The following is a 25206-nucleotide window of genomic DNA, read 5'->3' on the forward strand; positions in this document are numbered from 1 at the left end:
ATCAGTGCTTGGTTGTGGCGTGTCATAGGTCAAAAAGAGAGTTTATCTAATAAGGCACCATGGGAATATTTTCATCATTGTAATGAATGTGATGGATTAAGATAAATACCACTAAGGAATCTATCCACCCCTAACCTGCAGGATGTATGGATGATGGTTGTCAATGTATTGAAATAAAAGAGTCTTTGACTTTCTTCTTTCCCAAAAAATCAATGTGTACTAGAATTCCTGTATTTTTGGCAGGGGTTTCATTTATTTTTGCCAATCACACCAAAACGGCTTCGACAGAAAGATGGCAATGTTATTGGTAATAAACTTGAAATTAAGGCACAGACAAGAGGGTCCTTTTTCTTGAATCTAAAATAAGCATGTATGATTTCCACTGAGTGCAGATACACACTACGCACTGCCCTGACCCATACAACTAATCTTGTTAATTTCCACAGCAGCACCGATCTGCTGGGCTTACCAAGGTTGAATAAGTTCATAAGTGCTAATGTTTTTTTAATATGATATTGATCACTTAATTGGCCTGCACAACAGAAATTAGCCTTCAATTAACCAATGATCTGTCGATGGGAGAATTTCCTAGTACACTAAAAACTAGTTGAGCCACATCTTAGCCGGTCTGAGACAGAAGATGTCAAGTCCAAGAAATGGCAGAAGAGTTTAAAGTGAGTCCTCTTAGCCTGGGCAGAAAAATGGAGTCTGAAGGAAGGGAAGTTGAGAAGAAAAGAGTGAGATGGCAAGAGACGTGGACAAGATGTTGGCCCTCAGGGTTAGATGGAGAGTGAGCAAAAGTCTTAGTGAGAGAGAGCAAAAGAGGGAGAGAGAGACAGGTTTCTGAGCTAACTCGACCCCTCGCCCTTTACAGAGGGCCTTTATGAGGCCCAATCGCTGCCTGTCTCAGCACTCAAACTCCAAATTCCTCCGAGGTTTGTGGACAGGATGGCAGTGAGTTACTGCTGCAAGGTAAAGCTTCATTCAGGAGTTAGGGTGCTCAAACACAAACACATACACATCACACACACTAACGTGCAAATACACATCCTTTTACAGATGCACACTGTCTTTAACACACCTATCTTTCAGAGAGAAAAAATTGAGAAACCTCTGCTGCTATTTTTGGAATGAGGACATGTGTGTGAATATCGAAAAACAGGTTATTTAAGTAATGAACCAACATTTTGTTTATATCAGAGGGTATAGAGTATTTACACAAGTCAATCCCTTCTTAGAAATTTCCAGCATAAACTGAGTGCACCCTATGGAGAAAAGGTGAGCTGACCAGTTAAAATCCACACTGAAAATAAACTGTCTGTGAGATCCAGCATGGTCACATTGAAAGAAGGACTATATTAAAGACAGAGGTGTGCTTTTATAAAGGCCATCACAGTGTACAGTGAGTGTGTGTGAGTGTAGCCTCCAGACTACCTCCGTGTTATACTTGGCTCCGCGTTGGGCATTCCTGATATCCAGTGATTATGCTTCTTCTTTTTTTTCTTCTTTTTCACTCCATAGCCAAAAACAAACTTGTCAGACATCCCTTTGCTACGGGTTGCAGAAAAAACTGGACACCGGTATACATTTGTCAAAAACCAGTTGAAAGGAAAGGAAAGGAATCCTAAATGAATTTTAAGTGAGTAGAAAAAATAATAGATGCATATAATTCTGTTCTGATAGAGAAGGTACAACAAATACATCAACAACAAATAATAAGATTCACAAAACCGTTGCTGATTTTTTTTAGCCAGCATTATTTTTAACTGTCAAAACAGCTAAACAAATCACTATTACCAAGATCGTCAGTAATCCAGAAAAACACCTGTTTGAGCACTCCCTCTTGAATCACATCTACTGAAATTTAAGAAACTACCAGACAACATATATCACAACCACTCAGACTGCCAAAGGACAACAGAGACATCCACTTTTTAGTCAATTGCTAAGTTCCCAAAGCAAATCCCTGAGTGAAAATAAAGCAGCTGCACCATTAACCAATAGCCATGGGGCTACTTTGCAAACCCTAAATAGCAGTGTTTGTGGAGGGGCACACAATGCCTGCATAATCCCCTGCATGCCATGGAGGCAGCCCAATAGATAGCACCAAGAACGCTTACCTCAGTCTCCTGCTTTCCCGAATGGTCCCTTCAGCCGTGATGGAGATGCTGAGGGTTCCGGGACTTGGCCAATGGTGAGAGGTCGCGCAGGGTGCCTTGAAGAAGGAGGGTGGGTGTGTTAAGAGTGTAAAAGTTGTGTGTTTATGTGTGTGTGTGTGTGTGTCTGTATGTGTGTACGTGTGTAACTATGACAAATGTGTAGGTGTGTGTATGTGTATGTGTATGTGTAAAGGTCTGTGCGCTCTGACGGACCTGAGTGCCCTGCCGCTTATGTGTGAAGGTAGGCACTGAGACTGATTGGACCAGAGCAGATTGCTTTTGGTCACTTGGAATTGCACCCACCCCACACCCACATGCAGTTCCCTCTCAGACACTAGCACACACACATCCAAACATCAGACACATAGAGAAAGAGAGAGCAAAGGCCCCCAATGGCAAAATACCTTTATTATCCCTTACAAGAGTATCCTTTATTTTTCTAAGAGTGAAGCTTAATCAGAATGAAATATTTGTCTGTCTTTTCCTTTAGTTAAACTCTGGCATACTGTATGTTGCTTTCATGTATGGGGGGATCCACTGGGCCCTTGTACACAATGGGACGTCTGTGAGGAGCCCCTGTTAGCATGGTGCTGAGAGGAAGTCCTCGCTTAAAGGAAGGCCTCTGCCTTCCCTTTTGGTTAAAGCTGCTTTCTCTTTGCACCGTCGCTTGCTAAGTGGTCTATCTTAACTAAAGATCTGAAATCAGTCTGGGAATACCATGAGAGTTACTTGAAAGGTAATGAGCTGATCTGGGTTTAAAGCCGTGGAGACCCAAATCAAGAAGTTCTTTTGAATTTCTTTATCGATGTAAGTGTGCATTCCAGGAGATTCATACACTCATAGATTGTCTTTCGTGCGCATCGTTAAAACAGACATGCCACACACACACAGGATGCCACTAGCTAGCTTTACTCTGTCATCCAAATTTGACCACAATTTTGTCTCAACCAGCCCACCTCCCGATCTCTCACTCCCATGGTAACTTGAGACATGTTGATGAGTGAGGGGAAAAGTAGGTTGTGGGATTGCCAGACATCCTTCTGCAGCTGCCATATACAATTGGATTTATATTCAGGGCTTTTCTTCTACCCAACATTCCCAAAAGGCAAAGAACTGGATGAAATTTTGCCCGGAAAAGCTTGATACAGTCTATGATAGAGAGCTTTGTATAGAACCTAAGAAATCCTGCTGAGATGAACCACTCTATAGTAGACAGGGAGATGGAAATGTTATGCTTTCAGAAACATGGACAATATTTGAGTGTCAATTCTGGAGCTTAGGATGTGAAAATTTGAAATTATTCCAATGAATTAAACCTCTGTTTTTGCACATTGTAAAAATCTGGTCATTAAAACGTGTACGATTATTTTTTATTTTTTTAAGTGAAGTAACATAGATGAAAACCTGGCTACATTATTTGTTTTAAGTGAAGACATATCTGTAACTGAAGTAGCTGCACATGTATTGTTTGTCCTATATATGTCATGGTGTAGGGGATCTTTGTGACTCCAGGTGTCTCCAGATTCCAGGTGGCCAGCTGGCTGTAGCTCTCATGGGGAATTTAATGGTTGCAACTCTGCACATTGAGCATGTGGTTTGTGTTTGTTAAAGAAATATGACAACTGGTTGGGGTATTCTAACTATTATTTTTCAGGATAATAAATCAAATACAAATATACAGGCTTGAAATTCTTTTAAAACATTTTGGGGCTTATCTCACACCCCTGCCCTGAACCTTTAACTATTTGGTGAGAGTAAAAAATGATTGGGAGTAGGAAGTGAAGATTAATACATGTAATATTACAATAATGAAACAGGATAAGAACAAGTCATTAAAGACCACTCTAAAGATTTCTGTTCCAGCTACACAATCTAATGGTAGTCTGCTACTTGGTTGATGGACACAAAGATGTTATGTGCAAGAAGATGTGCTATACGTTCACTTTCTGATGATATGATTAGTTCCCCAAAGTTATTTTGCAGTATAGACTGAATATGATTTCCCTGATAATAATGAGGATAACAATGTCTGATTCCAAATCTAATGGAAAATGGACATTTTAGGCTTCTACAAATAGTTTAATTATTATTTGTTTTGGTAAATACAATGTTTAGATTTAGGTTACATTCATGGAATGTAGGCTACATCAGTTTATAAAAGAAGACATATTCCCACCATGGCACATGTTCACTTTGAGATGTTTTATTCAAATGAAAGACATTTAAAATGAAATTTCTTGCTCAGTCATTTCAGAAAAACAATGACCACAATTAAAAACTCTGTTGGCATTTTTTGAAAACAGTTAACGTTTTACCTTTGTGTACAAAATATTAAGAGATATTGGCCTTGAATATTCACAGGACTCAACAATTTCTACTTCCTCTAATGTTAAATACAAATATATTACTTTAAGTAAATATTCATATTTATAGAATAGAGCAATTAAAAAAGTAAACAAGACCACAAACCTAGAACTCAAGACCATGTATTTTGCTTAAAATCTAAAAAAACAATAAGCAAAGGTGTTCCTGAAACAATAGAAACATTTTTAAAGTAATATTTTGCCAATGAAATCATAAGCTTTGCCTCATGCTCAAAGAGGCAAGTGTGTTGTTAAAGATATCCCCATCAAAACATCTGTCATTCTATTCGTCTAAATGTATAGATAAATCGTTCCTAGATTTTAATTCTGTATTGTAGATGCTGATGTTTACATCAACAAAAGGCACAAGTGGTCAACAGATTGCAGCCTCAAAGCTTAGGCAATTAGTTCCTTGTCCATTTTGTACGTTATTTTAGATTTTATCAAATTCTATTAAGAAAAAGATGTGTTCTTGAACTGAAATGAACATTTCCCCAACTCATATTTTACAAACATGCAAATATATAATTTGTGACCATTTTTGTATGGATTCAGAAATCTTCCAAGTGATATGTTTTATGGAATAATATTTAACCTCCAACATGCTGCTGATTTTTTAAAAATGTTTTAGATGACAATGGACGTCAGGAGACGAAAGCACAGAATTATATCCCTGGGAATTGGCGGCTTAATCTCATTGCCATCCAGTCTGAGATAGCGCAGTCGAGGAACACTGTCGTTGACTGAGTCGTCCATAGTATCGACGGAGACAGGACAGACGTTTGAGCCACTTACAGCTGTAAATACACAAAGGGAATTGACATTATAAACATACAATAGCATATCATAAGTTCTCTTTTATTTTACTCTCAAACGACTTACTTTTGATATTGTTGTGGTCAAGGTGAAGTTGCTCAAGGCCTGAGGGAATGAGGGGAACCTCAGTCAGCTGGTTGTGGGACAGCTGCAAGTCCAAAATGCTTGATACATTAAACACATTTCTGGGAACTCCACTGCTGCCAAGCTTGTTGTGGTTGAGCCTTACAAATGCTACTTTTGGCAAATCTTTAAAGTAGCCGGCTGGGATCTTCTCAATGTTGTTGCTATCAAGGAAAAGCTGGGTGGTGGTTGGTGGTAAGCCCAGAGGCATGCTACTCAGCTGGTTCTTGGCTAGATTCATCTGTACCAGGTTGTTTAGACCCTTCAAGCTCACTTCAGTCACAGCATCATCCATTAGCTTGTTCCCCTGGAGGTCCAATAGGTTAAGCTTATCCAGACCAATAAAGACTCCAGCAGGGATCTTGGAGATGCGATTGCGAGACAGACGAAGTTGCTCCAGGCTGGCTGGTAGGGAAGATGGCACAGAAGATAAGAGGTTGTCATCCATGTAGAGATGCACCAAGTGAGACATTTTGTTAAGGACACCTTCTTCCACCCCTTCACTAGTGATTTTGTTGCGGTTTAGGTTTAGCCAGCGCAGGGATGTGGCATTACGCAGGGCATCTGCTGGCAGCACTTCAATTAGATTGTTCTGCAGGTACAGATACCATGTGTATGGAGGGATTTTGGGGATACTCTTCAGGCTTTTATTGTCACAGTAGACAGCATGAGGAAAGTTGTGGGGGCAGCGACACTCTTGAGGGCAGGCTTGGATCTGGGCCATATATTCCTCATAAGGCAGGTCCTGGCTGAGAACTGGCCCAACCAGGCACACGATGCAGAGAAGACTCAGGAGAAGTGCCATTTTAATGTCCAACCTATTGTAGAAAGGGAGACAAAACAATATTATAGACGGCTACATAGTGTTACACAGGCCTAAAGACAGAATAGGGAAAATGGACATAATGCTCTCGGCATCCGAGGTAAAGAGGATTGAATCAGGTGTGATAATTTGCAAAGGATTTGGGACTTCAAGGAATTAGGATGACTCTGTAATTGATGACACATATAATTATTTGCATTTGATGACCTGTGTTTGATTGTTGATTGCATCAGGACAACCTTGAAGCTCAAAATTGAAGAATTTGCATGTCAGTTGTATGAGGGACACTGTTCATCAGACTTTGATTGCAATGGGTATCGCTAAGCTCCAAACACGTCTAGATCCATTTGCTTTGCTTTGTACAGTTCCTACAATGATGCATGCAGACAAACACATATGCAAACATGCACAGATTTCAGTTATGCGTTGCACACATTTGAGGGGTGAGGGAGACAAACTGAGAGTAAAAAGTGGGGATACAATTGATGCTATGTATTCGAGAAGCGCAAAAACAAATAAGTGAGATATAATGAACAAAATTGGAAGTCAGTTCATCAATTTTCTATCCATCCATCTCTTAAGCCTCTACTTGATTCCTCTCAGCTGCCAGCTGGTGCTTGTTTGAATTCTTGATGCACCGCACGTGGTCTGGAACTGATTTTGGCCATGCTTGGGTGCACTTCAAAGACAAAGCCTGCCCACCTGTTTTGAGATATGTGCCCCTGCTCTTCACTGTATAAGAGTACAATGTGTGGAACAAATGATAAAAGTGTTATCCAATCTTCAGTAAAGATAAAAACAATCGAGTAAGCCAGGCTCACACTACAGGACTTTTCACGCGATTTGACAGTCGCAGACAAAGTTACAATGTCGGACTGAAATGTTGAGGGTCTTGCTGGAGTTGTGGCACACACCCGTAACCTCAGTAGTTTGGTGTAAAGTGGTGATCCAACCCGATTTCAGTCTGTCTTCTTCCTGTCTTAAAGTTCCAACATTATCAAACTGGTTTGATATTATCGTGAGTCTTGAGGGTTGGCTCATGCTATTAGGGAAGTTAAATGACATGAACACTGTCAACAACTAATGGGTGCACTCTTTCCAGCACCAAACACGACACAGGATGAGCGGCATAAGTCGCGACCTGTGTCTGCTTTTTTAGGACACTTTTACCTGGCAGCCTCGGCTGAAAAACCAGGCTGTCAACTTTGCAACCTTAACACTTTACCGTTTTAATTTATTTTAACTTAAATTTGTTGTTTTACCTAGTTGCTGCTCTTCTATTTGCCTTGTAAATTATATATTCTGTATTGTTGCTTTTTTCTATTTTACTTGTATATTGCATATTTTCATGTTTCTTTCTTGGCATTCAGTCTGTGGAAAACTAAGGAAGAATTTCATTGTATGACTAAGAACATGTTTCTTATTGTGCATATGACAATAACCACTTTGAATCTTGAATCTTGAACTAATTGTCTTCAGGTGTGAGTTGATTGTCTTTAGATGTGAGACGGTGTCAGTCTTCAGTCTTTTCAAAGTCTTTTAAAAATCCTCTAGTGTGAGCCTAGCGTAACTAAGTAACAACCCTGTTGTCCTGAGGTATCAATGTCTTTCTAGCTTACCTTCAACTCTGTATGTTCCCGCTCGCCTATATCCGTCTGCAGCAGGTTATCCAATGTAGTCCCAAATGATAAGGATGTACCTCGCACTTCCCTGTATTTGTACCTCTAGCTTTTTCATTCATCGTGTGCCAGCCTGTCACTCCTGATGACACCAAAGCTTCTCTTGGCCTATCAAATTGGCCCTGGATCATAAATCCCATCATGGTGAATAAATTGCTCAGCCTTTTTAGCACTTCAGACATGGCCCACTTAGACAAAGGCTAATGCATACTTACCTGTTATTTGTTTGCTGACTTCGACATGCACAACCCGTCCTCTCTCGGTTGGCATGCTTGATCTCTTTTAAACTCCACTTACAAATCCCTTGGAGTCCTTTGCTGACCTTTGTGCTAATTTTGTGCTGCTGCCGTCTGTGGTGTGATTGGGATTCATTAATCTGCTTTATACAAATTATGAGGTCTTACAGTGTTTGAAGTCAACAAAGAAAGAGGGATAAATAAAAAAGAATACAAATAATTGTTGAAGTGGACTCAGCCTGAGGCCATTAAGCTTGTCTGTTAACATTGTAAGCATATGAATGGACTACTTTAATGTGCGACAATGTTTCATTGCTGTGATCAATCTTGGGTCAGGTTTTGGCAAATTTGATAGATTTGTTTTTGACGTACACAATATTGCACATACTTTGAAAGCAGTGTATTTAAACATTAATTAGAGGCATTGGCCTTAATTTACTAACAGTGCTTAAGCACAGCGCTTAAACCCTATGAACGTTTCACGCACAAATGCAGAATCTATCAATATTTTCGTACCTGAATTTCTTTGTATTCTGAGAACACATTTAGAACTTCCTCAGACCTCATACATGTTGGTAACACTAACATAGCATATTAAAACCACATGTATTTAAAATTTTAGAATATGTTTTTAACTGTTACTTCAATAATGCATTGGCCAAATGTATTGGGTAAACATGAAGTTGATGCGATTTTAATGATTGTATTTGTGTCATAATTAAAATATTAAACTATAAAAGCTGTGTTCCCAGTCTAAGCTTGCATTGCAGCATTATGACAATGACCACATTAATATATAACCGCTGAGTTTTGGTTTTTTATTGTTTGCATTGCAAGTGTACTGATTTCATTGTGGTTGTTTCATTGCGGTTGTAAGCAATTGAAAAATATAATCTTAGAATGACTAGATAAATTACCTTAAAGTGACAGTTCTGCTGTATTTCATCACTTTCCCCATCTTGTGTTGGCAAAATGCCACTGACGGACGTTTGTCAAATTATTCCCATCAATCTTCAATTTTGGTCTTACAGATCAGGAGGCCCCTGTCCTCCAGTAGTTAAGTTTTTTCGCTTTTCAGATCAAATTATTTCTGCTGAGCCATGTATCTCAGTCTACACAACGTTTAACGTTTACCACCTCCTGAATTAGAAAATGGGCTTGCGTCCATCTGTTTAGAATGGTTCTGATTTATCAACATATGCATGATGGTAGGAACAATTATATTCTGACATTAAAGGTAATAGTGTTATGAGAAGGAGGTCAGTCTTAATCTGGGGGGATTTTACTGCACCAGGAAATGTATTTTATGAAGCTAGCTAGAGTCAAGATTGGTGAACTTTTAACAGAGATTGTCATTTCCAGTGATGATGGCAAAGGCTTGAATGACATGGGATAATCCCTGCTGACTTGTGTGAGGATAGGAACATTTATCCATGATCAACTAAGCAATCCCATTAGACTTCCTCTCGTGTTTGCCAAAGTGAGTTTGGGAACAGTGTTAACTACACAACAAATGTTTGTAATCTTGTATGATCAATTACACAGTCCCAAACACATTTGTAGGGAGTGTACATCAAACACATGTCACTCTCTACGTGGTTGTCCACATGTTTGTATTAGACAATTGTTTTGGTAAATACAATGTTTAGATTTAGGTTACATTCATGGAATGTAGGCTACATCACTTTATAAAAGAAGACATATTCCCACCATGGCACATGTTCACTTTTAGATGTTTTATTCAAATGAAAGACATTTAAAATGAAATTTCTTGCTCAGTCATTTCAGAAAAACAATGACCACAATTAAAAACTCTGTTGGCATTTTTTGAAAACAGTTAACGTTTTACCTTTGTGTACAAAATATTAAGAGATATTGGCCATGAATATTCACAGGACTCTACAAGTTCTACATCCTCTAATGTTAAATACAAATATATTACTTTAAGTAAATATTCATATTTATAGAATAGAGCAATTAAAAAAGTAAACAAGACCACAAACCTAGAACTCAAGACCATGTATTTTGCCTCAAATCTAAAAAAAACAATAAGCAAAGGTGTTCCTGAAACAATAGAAACATTTTTAAAGTAATATTTTGCCAATGCAATCATAAGCTTTGCCTCATGCTCAAAGAGGCAAGTGTGTTGTTAAAGATATCCCCATCAAAACATCTGTCATTCTATTCGTCTAAATGTATAGATAAATCGTTCCTAGATTTTAATTCTGTATTGTAGATGCTGATGTTTACATCAACAAAAGGCACAAGTGGTCAACAGATTGCAGCCTCAAAGCTTAGGCAATTAGTTCCTTGTCCATTTTGTACGTTATTTTAGATTTTATCAAATTCTGTCTCTGCAAGATACAGTTTGTTTCAAACAACAGAGAATACTGACCTTACACTTTCTTGGTTTGCAGCTTAGTGTGTTATCCAACAGGACATTCAGCGTTTAACCTCTAAACTGCCTATATATGCTTCCTCTTTGCCCTTCTACTACTGTGGCCAAACAGTAGTAATATTGAATTTTGTACTGTTAGGGTAAACACAATTGTGTTTTTACATGCACCTGACAAGTCCCTGTAAAAATTACGATTAATGATGTGTGGGGAACTTACCCATTGTTACATAGTCTTTTTTTACAAAGAAGGGAAACTAAAAGGTCCACAGAAAACAGAGGAGGTAGCTTCCTTTTTAAATGCAACACGATATTCAATTATAATGTGTCTCAAGATTTACAACTAAATATTCCAGCTGTTGAACATGGTGAGTCAGGGCTTCACAGATCTCTGCAAATTGGAACATATATTACTGAAATGAAATGTTGTCATATATCTGCCTGACAAACTAAGGAGAAACACATGCAGATGAATATGATAATTCTAATTTCCTGCCAGGGGCTTTATGTCTGAGCCACCAATGTTAATTACACAACGGGTCGAATTTGAACTGCACGGTTATTTTGCGGGTTGAGTTCCAGTCAATGGCTTTGCTGAAATCCACTGCATTGCTAAAAAAAATGGAGTGTTGGAGTTTGCATGGCTTGCAGCTTTCAGAGCTGAGAAAGTAACAGTGTTTATGGATAATTATTATATGGGAGGCTTGCAGTTGAAATTACTTTCCAAGAAATGTGTAATTTGTCAACTCTGAACAGCCAGTGTTTTTTTATTTTATTGATTAAATTAAAACATTTTCAGGTTTAAGCTTGATTTACTGTTTTAATGGGTTGATTACAAATTGTCCAACAATTAATTAATCTATCTTCCTACTAACATTAAGCATCCTCATTCATACAATAAGTTGTGACTAAAAGAAAAACCCATAAATGCATGTAAAAAAAGCTGAACAATGTATATGAAAAACTTGCTGTCACATCAATACATATCTTCTTTTCTTTTTTTTTTACTTTGGCAAACTGGCATGGTGCACCACATCAAAGGTAAAGATAAATCAAATCAGATGCAAAATATCTGAAAACTCTGCACTGCACCTTTGTCCAAAACATTTCACTCCTCTCAAACAGATGTATTGTTTAAGATAGACAAGATAATCTTTACCTGCTCCACCAACTGTCGAAGTGGTCTATATGCAGGCAAATGAGCTTTGATTCCTCTTCCTCCCCGGTGATTAGCTCTGATGATTTTCCTCAGTGTTGGTTGCTCTGATGTGTTCAGCACTGCAAAACTAGCCCAGTTAGACTTGTATGGTTGTTGGTTTGATTCCCCCAAGGTTGCACATCTTGGACAGGCACTGAGAGGATGGAGCTTGTGTTGTTGGTGGGAGCGCGATTATGTGTGAGAGTAGGGATGTCCTTTTTTGCCAGCAGTATCATCCGCCTCCTTTGTTTTGTCTCCACTTCTTTTTTGTGGGGGGGGGGGGGGGGGGGGGGTGAAGATACTGCAGTAATCAGTGTTAAGGCTTAACTGCTGTCACTACACCCAATTTTAACCTTTTGGTCTGCAATGGAGGAAATGCACTATACCCAATGCTCCAGGGATGGTGCATGACCAGTTAATGGCTAATTCCACCTCATAGGCCTGGGGGTGTGTTTACTAGGCTGACAGGTGACGGTTGAGAGGAGATTTAAAAGGAGTTTTGCACTCACACCCAACTTTTTACTGGAAAATTCCCCTTTTTTAACACAAGTCTTCTTTTTGTAGCTTTTCCCATGCTGTCGGTGATAATAAACTTACTGACGAGAAACAGCTTCACAACACTATTTATTGTGGTAAAGCAGGAGCACCAGATCGCGATTAATTTAAAGTAAAACTTAAACTTTATTATGTTTTAAAGTGTCTCACCCATAACACATCATGGAACTGGTTGTTCCAGTAAATCTGGGACAATCGAAAAACCATTCATCCATCTAGTACAAATATTTATGTTTTTGCTTTTATGCTTTTCGATATTAACCCATCCAGACCCAAAGAAGAAAAGCTAAATCAATCTGCATGTGTGAACATAAACATTTTAAGCAAAATTGCTTGTTTTTCCATGTTTTGTTGTTTCTCATTGTTTTAAGCCATGGTCTTGGCTTTGCTCTATAGGGATGGCAATGTTGTGTCCGTCAGTCTGTCCGCTATCCGAATGATTGCAGTGATGTTTTGGTCCAGACATTCATGGTTCCCAGATGATGAATCCTAATGACTGTTGGCTATGAGGTTGACATTTGTTGTTATAAGTAAAATGGCTTCACAACTATTTGATGGATTGCCATGAAATATGGTAAAGACATTGATATTCCTTAGGATAAAATATGAGCATTATACGTGCTTAACATCATTATGTAAGCAATTTTCGGGCTTCTACACATTTAGATATTAAGATCTCTATTCTCTAGGCCCTTGTAAATGCTCATGCCACTGTTAACTCACAGCTTTATGTAGATTCCCCCTCCCTGTAGGCGCCCAGGAGGAGTCACCCAGGCAACAACAGGGATGCAATCCTTCACCACCTTACTATCATGGTTGTATTAAAGAGAACAGGATATTACACTCAAATAAGGTGCCTGATTATAGCCAATGTGGAACAGCTCTGCAGGCTTTTTCATACCTCCATGCTATTTGGATCAGTACACGTCATGTGATAAACGTGGTATTTGCAATACCCTGTGTGGCCACAATGCCAAAATCACATCACAGCCCAGCATTGTTCCTGCGAGGACCAAGGAAAAGTTATATTTGTGTGACTGCACAACATGACTGTGATGGTTAAGGAGAAACTTAAGTTGGTGTTACTTGGTCATTACGCATCTGTACAAATAAATGAAATTGTTAGCGCTGAAATATAACCGGCCAGCAGGACACAAATATATTTTTACTAGATCCAAGGAAGAACCTTGGACGATTTATTGGGTTCATGCTGTATTTTACTTTCCTTCCGTTATTCCTCCCCATATACTGGCACACTTTCTCAGCTCAGCTTTGTGCGTGCCACAGATGGGACATCTGTAGCCCATGCTTACAGTTTCGGGACAAGGGGGAGAAAAAGAGAAATCTACAAGAGATGGGTAGTTGAAAATAAGGCAAGGGAAATATCTAGTGAGTTGAGTGAAAACCTGTAGAGACCAGATCAGGGGGACATTGGATGGCCACAGAATATGAACAAAAATGTGTAATAGAACAGCTGGAGATGGTCTGGAGCAAAGGACGCTCTTTGGAGTTGCTGCCAGGCTGCTCCAGCTGATTATAGTTTCACTTACACAAGCAAGAGGATGTGAGGCTTAATACTTCATAAAGGACTGTATTGTCTAGACCCGGGCAGCAGGAGCTCCTCTCAGGACTAAAATAAGGGCAACTCAAGAGGAAATGGAGGAAATTGTGCTAGATTGAGAATCGTTACAGATAACCGTATAAAAACATGTGAAATGTGATAAAGCTGTTAAAACAAACAAGTTACGTGTTGTTATGGTAGTGGCTGTATGTAGACTAATACTATTTGTACCGCCTGACTTGTATTGGATAGCATAGGGAAGTGCTACGTAATAAATGTACCTCTCAGCACCCACTGATAGACAGCAAACTACTGATTGTCCTTTAAAACAGTAGGTAAAATATTAAGTATAACAGACCTTTACAGCTGGATCTATATTAAACACCTAGCAGGCATATGGGACATCTGGAAGCCATTTAAATAACAGCTGTGAATGCCACGTATCTAATCAACTTAACCTACTGTCTTTAAATAGTGACTGCTCTAATAAGGACATCTTGACTAATGCTCTTAAAAGAAAGCAGTGTTTCCAGAACATGTGGTACACATCAGCCAGGATTAGTGGTGTTGTTAATGTGAGTGCACAGCTCTGCAAAGTGTGCTATTGATACTGTAAGAAGAAGTGATAATTTGGGCTCCCACTTTACAAACCCAAAGACACTAACTACAACACTTTGCTCCAGATGTATTATGCACAGTGTCAGTGTGTGCATATATAACAAATAACATTTAAGAGGATGTTACATGGGGTTGTGGTGCACAGCAGTTTCAAGGGAAATTTTTTTGTTCAAATCTTATGATTCCGAAGAGCCCAACTTCTGTTGCCATAGAGTATCTTTTCGTCTGAAAGCCACAGCAGACAATATTTAATTAGCAGTCTTTTACGGCTTTGACAGTATCCAGGAACCAAAAAGAATGTGCTGGTTAGGGGGGCACTCATGGTGAAGTGGTTAGAGCGTCTGACCCCATGAGGCTCAGTCCTCTTCACAGCAGACCCGGTTCGAACCCAAACACTGGTCGTTCTCTGCATGTCATTCCCCTCTCTACCTGATTTTATCTCTGTCTCTACAAACAATAAATAAAAGCTTTGAAAATGCCAAAAATTGTCATAAAAAAGAAAAGAGTACACTGATTTTATTGTTTAATATCCCCCTGTACACCATGAAGCACACATTTCTTAAACTCCTCCAATCAAAAGACTACGAAAACCTCACACAAACAAAGGGGCCAAAGATCTTTACAGAAATCCTTACCATTTGAATCTGTCTGTACTTAAAGACCTACTTCACCGGTTGGAATATGAAGGTGTATTGAACTCGGAGATCCTATGTAGTATAAATGTGCAAAAAAAATTAAATCGGATCATCCTAGCCTGAGAAAAGGCAGAAAGAGTGTTTTATGGTCTCACTGTCTAACCCTACATTTTCCTTCTTGTGACATCACAGTAAGGGTCAGGATTAACAGGACAGCTGGGCCAAGGGAAGACTGAGGGAAGACTGAGGAAAGAAAAACCTCATTCTTTATATTAAAATAGTGATTTTATAATGATAGAACGCTGGTTCCGTATGGGTGAAGTATTCCTTTAAGATGTTAAACAGTGGGAAATAAATGTTTAGCATGGTTTTTCTCTGTGGGGAAAATAGCCATGATTTTGCAAAAACCTTTTGATGAACCTTCATGAATCATTTTCTCAAAAGGCTTTAATAATGGCTGTAAAATAAAACTTGAGATAGTGGGTTTTAGAGTAATTTTATCGATTGTATGACTTGACCACAAATAGAGTCAACAAGCGCACAAAGGATCCCAATTCCAGCCAAAAATGCATACTGAAATCAGTGAAATGTATCTTATTGGAAACAGTTCACTATCTCAGGGAAACCTTAACAGTTTGTGTTGAAGCTCCACAGGGTCCCTTTTATGAAAATATTAAATATTTTGAAATAATCATGGTACATTTTTGTGTTAGTGCATTAGACAGTTGGAATGGTATCATTTTACACGGAAAATATCTTAAAGCTGTGGTAATAAGAAAAATCCCGCAACCCTTATATCCCTAATGATTCAGCAGTTTTTTGCTGCTTTTACCATGCAGCTACAGTATACTTTTAAGTGGCTTCAGCTTGTACCTAAAGCCATACTTTGAGATCAGATCAGAATCAGCTTTATGTAGCCAAATGTACAAAGTACACATGAAAGAGTTTCTAATGTATATTATTTATACTGTCTTTTATATGCTTTGAAACAATGGCATCAGTAAATTTACCGTGTAGTCAGGGACATCAATGCATATATTTGTATAGAATACACAAAGTTAATTGCATACTCGATTACTTAGGTATACCTGGGGCACCCCGGTGGCTCACTAGGTACAGTTCATAACTTTATGGCTGAGCGTTTAACACAGAAGCCCAGGTTTGACTCTAGATTAGACCCGTTGCTTCATGTAAAATGGTTTATTTGAAAAGCATGCTTTATAAACACTTAAAAGCCTGTTATTAATGGCTTTATTTGATTAGACGTACAAAAGGTGCATAATGTAACTTTGGGTGTGTCAAAGAAGTGAACATTTTGAAAGGTATATTCTCATAACTGAATAAACAAACTTTCCTCACAGGAACATTTGATTCCTGGAACACTGTTTAAAGTTTAAAGTAATTTAGTTTTGATTTATAATGATATAATTATTCAATACCTAGTATTACATGAAGAGTAAATATTTTTTGTTAACAAACTGCAGGCTCTGCAAATTTAAATAAATCCCCCTCCTCTGAAACTGCATAGCACACCTTTAATTCCTGGCTAATTACAGATGAGTTATCATAGGATTAACTAACAATTAATCTTGTTAAAAAGTGGTACAGAAATTGAATGTCTATGCACAATGTACCTGTCAGCAATAAAGAAGGCAATCTTTAAAGTTAATCCATACATTTATATTAAGTGGAGACAGATAGTTTTGCATTTTCAGTTTGTTTCCATACATCGTTGAGATAAATTACAGAAGGCTTAAAAAGCAATATAGTACAAATATGTTGGAAATTAAGTTTATTCAACTTTGTTTGGTTTCCTCAAAGTAAATCCAAGAGCAGTCACTGAGTCAAAGGCAAAAAATAAAATCATGATTAAATTTAAAATTACTAATGGAAAATACAATATTCTAATAACGTAACTTCAATCAACACAGCAATACCGCCAAGTTGACTTTGTATTGTTAAGAAGCTTTTATCAAACAATGTAAACAACAACATAACAATGAAAGGACCTTAACTGCAAAAGCTGTAGTTTATTATCAAAGAATGGTACCATTGGTTGCATGCAAGTAATGCAAATGTATATAAATCAGCAATGCGCATAACAGTGGACAGCTAGTATTAAGTTAATGTGAAGAAACAATTTGACCTGTGATTTTAAGAAAACATCACCCTTCATCTCAAGGTTCAATTGAGCGAAGTCATATACTGACAATGAAAACGTCTTTTAATCACGTCATTTTTCTCCTGAAGCATCCAAGTCCTACTTACATTGGGCTTATAGTAATTGCTTTAAAGAATTTGGAATTCATATTGAAGACTTAAGAGTTATTTTTTTACTTGTGTATATATATATTTACAGTATAGATCAAATAAGTCAATAAGTGGGACATCATGCTATTTGCATCAAGGCACCATTTCAATGTGAAGAATGTAGACAATGGCAGGCATTAGTTAGTAACACTGGCATTTTTCTCGAAACCACTTTGATTCACTCAAGATGTAAAGAATTTGAGTGCTATTTTACATCTGTTCATCATTTCTCACATTATGCATTGTACACTGCAATCTGAATATGCAGTCCTTATTTTCTGGTCCTTTGCACAGCAATGGATTGATTATTGTACCCACACTATAAAATACATGCTGAACATTATAACATACAAGCATGACAACAAAGCAACACTATGATTGAATTAAGACATTGGAGCCATTTATTCCATTGTGTCTGTATTCAATCAAATCAAAAGAATGCTTGGAATGTTTAGTGCGTGTTTTTAATCAAAGCATATACATATTGATAAGTTGGACTTTTGGTTAATTATTTTTTACATAAAAAAATTATAATAATCCCTATTTTTTTTGCTTTCTTGTTTATTTCAATCCAAGTGCATATTTTATGAGAAATGTTCCAAAAAGAGTTGCAAAATTGTTGATAGCTTGTCCTTTTATTTATTGTCTGTCACATTTGCTTTGCTCTTGATTTACTCAAGATATATATCTAATTGATGAAGATGCCATTTCAGCACCTTAGATTTTTATACTACTTGTGTGCAAAGACATGCGAGCGGAAAAAGGAGGGATTCTACAAAATTTTATTCCAGAAGGCTTTGGGATGACCTGTGTGATTGTAGTAGATAAGGGGGTCATGGAAAGATCAAAGATTTGAGGGAGGTTTTAATCAAACATGACATCTGAAGCGACGCGCAGGCAGTTGGAAGAGTCATGGGGCATGTTGCTGTTTGTGACATTGTTGGCATCCAGACGAAGGTGCTTCAGCCGGGAATAGTTGACGGGTCCAGTGTACTTGCAGAAACTTGCCATGTCAATCTCTACAGAGAATTCAAAAAATGGAGAGAAAGTTATGGAGTTTAAAAGAAATGGCATTTGTTTTGATTTTGCCAAGCATGGAGGCAATGCGCTGTGAAGAAAAAGACAACAGTAGCAAACACGGAATTATGCTTTGCAAGTGATTCATGAGGAAGGAAATTCATTTAATTTTTGTTAGAACTAAAGGACAGGGTTCATTTTTGTGAGACATATTAAACCAAAATAAAGAAATATATCATATTTAAAAATCCAAAAGAACAATGCTATAAACTAAATGATTTTGAGTAAATAATTGACAGTTGCCACTCACTGTTGATCTCGTTGGCCTGGAGGTACAGTTGCTCCAGCTGCTCGTTGATCTCAGGAATGGACTGCAGTTTGTTGAAAGACAGGTCCAGCTCTACCAGTGATGAGACATTGAACACTCCAGCCGGGAGTCCAGAGTCCACCAGCTTGTTGTGGGAGATCCTCAGGTACCGCAGTAAGGGCAGCTTATTCAGGTATCCGGCTGAGACGCTGTCAATTTCGTTGCTGTCAGCATAGAGGATTTCCAGTGAACTGGGAACTCCGGCTGGCAGCTTTTTTAGCTTGTTGTGGCTCACATCAAGGGACAGCAGCTTCTTTGGGCCTTTGAATGCCCCTGCTATGGCATCGGAGGCTAGCTGATTGTACTGAAGGCTGATGGAGGTCAAATTCTCCTTGTCAGCCAAGAGTCCAGAGGGGAACTTGGTCAGCTGGTTGTGCATCATCTTCAGCTCTTCAAGGAGCTTTGAGGGAGGTATGACTGGTTCTGTCAGGTTGTTGGAGCTGAAGAATAGCTTCTCGAGGACTGTGAGTTTGTCGATTGTTCCCTTTTCTATCTTAGCGGTGGTGATCTGGTTGTTATCAAGTACAAGCCAGCGAAGTACATCGGTAACATTATCAAATACACCTGCCTTGATTTCTTCTATCTGGTTGTTCTGGAGATATAGGTACTTGATCCCTGATGGGACGACGGGTACAAACTTCAGCTTGCGGCTGTCACAATACATGGCACTGGGGAAGTTTATTGGGCAGTCGCATTCTGTATTACAGTTGGGTCCTGAGGGTCCTAGCAAATTGGGAGGCTCATAGTCGTAGTCATACTGGCATAGGGCCACGTTGACCAATATGGCCAACAGGGGTACACAAAGGGGAAACATGGCTTCTGTGGATCAAAACGAAAGAAGGGAAGAGGAGGGAGGGAATAAGATAGAAGGGGTTATGAGGGCATCGAAAGCTACAGGATGTAAACTTATAATGTCAAACAGAGATAAGACAGGAATGGATTTGTTTTGATCAAGCCTGTGTGATGCTTAGAAATATTGTGGCTAAATGGGCATTTAGACAATTTTGAGGATTTATTGATATAGTAAAGGAAATTCAATTACAACAATTTCAAAACAAAATTTAATATTTTAAATCGATATTTAAAAAAAAAATTCAATCCTGCCTTCTCCCCCTACCTAGACCATTTGCTCAAACCAACTCCCAGGAGTATTATATAATCCGTTCATGTGAACCAATTGGAGACCAGTGACTCAAGATCCCTTGATTCAGTTATCTGTGTGTAGCCACATCATTGCAGTTAATGCTTGAGCCAAATGGCATTGCTCTCATCACCACTCCATCTGTCAACCTGATCATCTACACCAACATTCAACCAGCATTGGGAGCAATAATGCAACATAAATGTCCCTAGATTACACAACACAATTATTTTAGTTATTTCGTAGGTGTGTAAACAATTAAACAGTTTAACAAGGCTCTATAAGCAGACATATCTCAGGATGATGAGTGTACAAAGTCAACCTTGCAGATAATGCAAAAGACCCATGAAAAATGTAGACAAAAACTAGATCCAAGTGCATCAGATTGTTTTCTAAAGTCCAAAGTTGCCGACATCTGTCCTAAAAGGGCACTTTAGATCTCTAAACGTGCAATATATACAGTAGAATACACTGTTGTTGGTTTTCCTAAAACAATATTCAAATCATCAAACCTTTACTACTTATTTTTTTCTTCCATGCACTGGTATTCTTGCCTTCTCCCTTGCAGCACTAGCCCCTGTCCAAAAAGCCTACCAGGGACAGCTGATAAACCCACCCGGAAAACAGAAATAAAGAGATTAAATCAAACAGGAAATCACAAATCCATTCCTCCATATGCAAGCTTACCTGTGGTTCTCCTTTCTTCGTGTGCGTGGGGTGGAGGGCCAGTAGTTAAGAACAGTGTGGTGTTCAAAAGCTGGAAGTCTCTGGAGAAAAACACAGAGAAAGAAGGAGGGAGGGGGGAGGAGAGAGATGGAGGGATGGATGGAGAGACATGGAGGGAAAATGGAAGGGGGAGGAGGTGAGGTTTTTTTTAGCAAAAAAATATGTCAACAGTATCAATGTCTGTTGGAGCATCATCCACAAACTGCTGTTTACTAACCAAGAGAAGGTGGTCTAAAAAAAAAAATATGATGCAGTTATAATAACTTCAACCTTTTTCTACGGTTTATCACCTCCGTCAAATTACTTATCCGCCAAACAATCATCCAAAAGTGTTAGCAAGCGTAAACCTCAAGTTGAAGTTGCGTAGGCTGTTTGTGGAAAAAAAGAGTAGGAGAAACTATGTGTGGAAAAATTTGAAAAAACGATCTCTGGCAGCCATTTAACCCAGGCGCCGGTTAATGACCAAGAATAAATTCAGCTGTTCCTCTCGAGCTGTGAATACGGCTTTGGAAAATCTGACAAAAAGGTTATGAGACAACCAGAAAACACTTGCATACCTCTTGACACAAACATTATCCTGTGTTTTTGAGCAAAGGCATCGTGGGTTAAAGCAGATCAAATTCATACCATATGTTTTTGCGATGAACTATTTTACTTTTTCTGTCTTGTACCCCACATTTTTCTTCTCCACAAATCCTGCAGTCACTCTCTATATTATACCTGTATTATATACTTCTTAGTAGCAAAAGTGAAGCAAATAAACAATATGGAACAGGGTGGTGTTCCACTTATCTGATTGGTGCAGTTTAACAAAGGGGTGGGGGAGATAAATGGCCAAATGTTTCTCCCATTTGTTGGTAGACGTCCATCACAACATGCCAGGGATTGACGCCTGGATTTTGTTGGTCGCAGTATGGTCTGTTACTCTACTCACATACCATTCTCAGAGACCATCTTGGATGCATTTATCATAACTCAAGATATTGTTCTTCCCAAGTTATAAGTATGGGAAACAAGTTCATATTACATATTTTTGTTTTGCTCCCATACAAGAAAATCAATTTAGATACATTTTGACCTTTTTAAAATGATGTCCTTGCTTGCATCTGCTGGTTTGTTTAATTGACTAAAATATATTGTTTTCATTGACTTTGTATTTTATGAGAAATAATTTAAAAGAAAACATGTTCAGTTTGTGTTTCAATTGCATAGCTTTGATCTATTTGGATTTGATAACATATTACTTGGATACAATGACATATTAAGAGTTTGCTCTGCAAGACATAGCCTCACAAATGCAGCCACAGGGTTTCTAAGAAACCATTTGTACTGTTTTAAGTCACTGCTCAAAGTCTAAGTAAACCTGAAGCAGTTGGTGATAATCTAACACAGCAGTGCAAATAACTTTTTCAGTAATTTGTTTTTTGGCCTCTCAAGTTTTAATAGCCCAAAGGATGCTGTTCCAAAACTGTGTTTGGCAGACTCCCCATTACCAGTAAAATGGTCAAAATTATAGGATTGATTGTATAAACTGTAGGCTTGAAAAACAATTTTCCATCATAACAAACATGGGAAAAGTGGTTGGAAATAGTACAAATACAAAAACAAACTGTTTGTCATTTAAGTTCCTACAGACCAAACATACGTATCACCTTCATGACGAGAAAGCAAGGGGTAATTTCCAGTCAGTCTTCTAAGAAAACTTAATAGATCTCAGATTGTATTCATCATTTTCCCCCTGTGTATTTATCTTTCTCTGAGTAATTCCTCTATATATTTGAATGACTTTGTGTCTGAATAACACACAACGTGTAACTCTTTCTACTCCCCCTCATGATATTAGTTGTTAGATGACTTTAGAGTCACAGTAAAAGCCCCAAAAGCCATGTGAGCAAGCTATTAACATTGTTTGTTCAATAGTTCAGAGCCCCGTAAAAGGTCACCTAAAATACACTATCAATTGAATAACAATGAAGTTGTTATCATGCTTTATGACGGTTTTCTGGTTTAACTTGAACAAAACAAACCAAAGTGTAATGATACTGGGTTTGTTTTAATCTTCCCATGCACTATTCATAGTGCTTAAAGTTCTTACAATGGTGACCCTCGCGTAGCATGGGCCTGCTTATTACTGGTTCTACACAGCCATTGGAAAGATCTGTGAGTAAACTGGAAACAAAAGAATACATTTGAGTAGAAAACTGTTCATATCTGATAGTGTGAAGAACTGTTTAGAAATCAGACAATATTTTGAAAATGTATCAATTTGACTGAGAAAAGACACCCCATTCTGCTAGTCAGCTTAAATAGCTTGGGTCCGGCAAATAAAACAGTGCCAACTAATACAACTATTATAAGGCAATCTTAGGCCACAGGCTTGCCAGTGGGTTCAATTGAAGTGCCTAAATCCAATGATATCAAACTATTGATTGGAGCAACTTTAAATATAGGAGTCATTCATTTACTTGTGCAACTGATCAAAAAGCAATCCTTGATACCAGCTGTCCCTGTACATTTCATAGGGGAAATATTGGACAAATCCTCAGTTACTGAATAAAAACAACTTTCCATTGGTCCAGACACTTTTAACATTTGTGCCCATCCTCAGGAAAATCTCCAAAATATTTATTTCATTGCTGGGAAAAGAGAACAAAACACACCAAAGTCAGCATTTTGTGTCGAGTGGAGACTGGAAAACAGACATTTTGTCATTTTTCTTGGTACCCGTGCTTCTTCTCAGAGAATGTGTTGATGTCTGCCTTATGCTCTCATATCCTTTCCATTAGGCCAGATGGCGGACATTGGCTTTTAACAATGTTTTCCTAATACTTAGTTTGTACTCGACTTCAACTTGTTTACAAGTCGTGACATTTCGCAAAGTCAGACCGCCCCTCAAATGTTTTCCCACTGGCTTGTATCACTAGTTTTCTCACAATTTATTTGTACTATTAGAATATTTTTTGTTGGATTCCTTGTAATGGGGCCAATTAATTAATGACATCTTTGCACAAATACATTTTGTTTTTGAGCATTTCTAAACCCATACCTTTTTCATGTCTGATTATAGCATTTTTTTCTGCACAAATAAAGAAATATGCTCACAGCAAGGCCATTTTGGTATTGTATCCTCCAATACATGTTTGATTAATTTTCAATTTAATGTATTGTATCAATCTGTGAAATGTCTTCCACATGCAAGAAAACAAATCAATGAAAGTGTATCACTACATAACAAGAAAGCAATCAAGGTTTTCTTCAATAGAGAATACTTTTTCATTAAATGTAATCAAAGACCAACAAAGTCAGATAGTCTAAATTAAATGGACCCGACTGTTAGCTAAACTCCATTGGTTGGTTGGCAACTAATCCAAGTTAGGCAACCAAATACAATATGAATACAAGAGTAAACATACTGTATAAGGAAATCAGAAAGTCAACCTGATCGAAGCTGCCTGTGCTTTCAGACAGGAGAACTAACAATGCTGGCTATAAATGAGAGGCATTGCCTACTTTCATCATCCTCTATCTGTAATCAAGGAACCATTTCTAAAAAGTATTATTAGTAAATTCAAAGCTTGCAGGTAGCAACAGTAACTAAGGGGGCCTTACAAGCCTTGCACGTGTTCAATTCTTCTGTGCAATGATGTCAGGAGGCTATTGACATTTTTATTCAGCCCACACTGACCCTAGGCAGTGATGATGAAAAACTAATGTCTCCATGGCATGCTGTAGCCTACTCTATGGACATTGCAATAATCTGGTACCAGGGAACATGCAGTGCTAACCTTATTCCCTTGATTGTATTTCTCTTGTTGACATCACACACAGATACATTCATAGATACATTAATATGAGCACAGGAGCACAGAAAAAAATAAAGTTTACAACTAAGAAATACGCATGCACATGCTCTGACAGAGGTACACATCCGGGCAGGCACATTTGCAAACAGGGATATTCTTGGACTTCTTGGCACATACACAGAGAGGCTTCTAATAAATTCTCAGACAGCGCCCAGACACCACCTTCTGCTCCTACCATGTGGCCAAGTGGTAAGCACTGCACTTAAAACAGAGGCTCGTCCCGAGGCAAGCCAAGTGATTTTCTCACCTTGTCTCTCCTGGGCTCACATGTGCGGCAAGAATAAACCGGCACTAAACTCAGGCGATTAGATCTGCTTAACACGACATACCTTTGTCCCTATGTGATTAAATCCACCGGTTCCATATAAAACACCTTGGAATTACCCCACAATCCATAAATAAGGGATATAGTTTCAATTAAATCAGCTAAAGTGTGTTGTTCTCATATAACATGTCTTCCTTCTTAAACACAGTTATTACAGGGCTTAACACATTGCTGGGTTGTTGAAAGGAGGTTTTGTGGAGGAATGTAGTATCATATAGCAGGTAATCAGACATATACTAGCCCAGGTGCTGGTTCGTAGTTACATTTGACTGATCTTTTAATTGTTTTTCAGCATC

General features: G+C 38.3%; 1 protein-coding gene across 1 annotated transcript; it reads right to left on the reverse strand.

The window, feature by feature from the left end:
• Positions 1–4615: 4615 nt before the first annotated feature.
• LOC307268759 (uncharacterized protein) lies at positions 4616–21362 on the reverse strand. Its single transcript, XM_080051505.1, has 6 exons — positions 21280–21362; positions 20684–20763; positions 18799–19674; positions 18340–18490; positions 5405–6279; positions 4616–5319 (listed from the first exon to the last, which is right to left on the reverse strand). The coding sequence occupies exons 1-6, from the start codon at positions 21345–21347 to the stop codon at positions 5150–5152; spliced, it is 2220 nt and encodes a 739-aa protein (XP_079907631.1). The 5' UTR covers positions 21348–21362; the 3' UTR covers positions 4616–5149.
• Between the last annotated feature and the right edge of the window lie 3844 nt (positions 21363–25206).

The sequence above is a fragment of the Ammodytes marinus genome (assembly GCF_949987685.1).
Source record: "Ammodytes marinus genome assembly, chromosome: 22".
Classification (NCBI taxonomy): Eukaryota; Metazoa; Chordata; class Actinopteri; order Uranoscopiformes; family Ammodytidae; genus Ammodytes; species Ammodytes marinus.

Coding starts and splice junctions, on each gene's coding strand:
- LOC307268759 (XM_080051505.1), bottom strand. CDS start 21,347: ATGAATTTGATCTGCTTTAACCCACGATGCCTTTGCTCAAAAACACAG. Junction 20,764..21,279: donor GATAATGTTTGTGTCAAGAG/GTATGCAAGTGT, acceptor GTTTTTCTCCAG/AGACTTCCAGCTTTTGAACA. Junction 19,675..20,683: donor CGAAGAAAGGAGAACCACAG/GTAAGCTTGCAT, acceptor TTTGATCCACAG/AAGCCATGTTTCCCCTTTGT.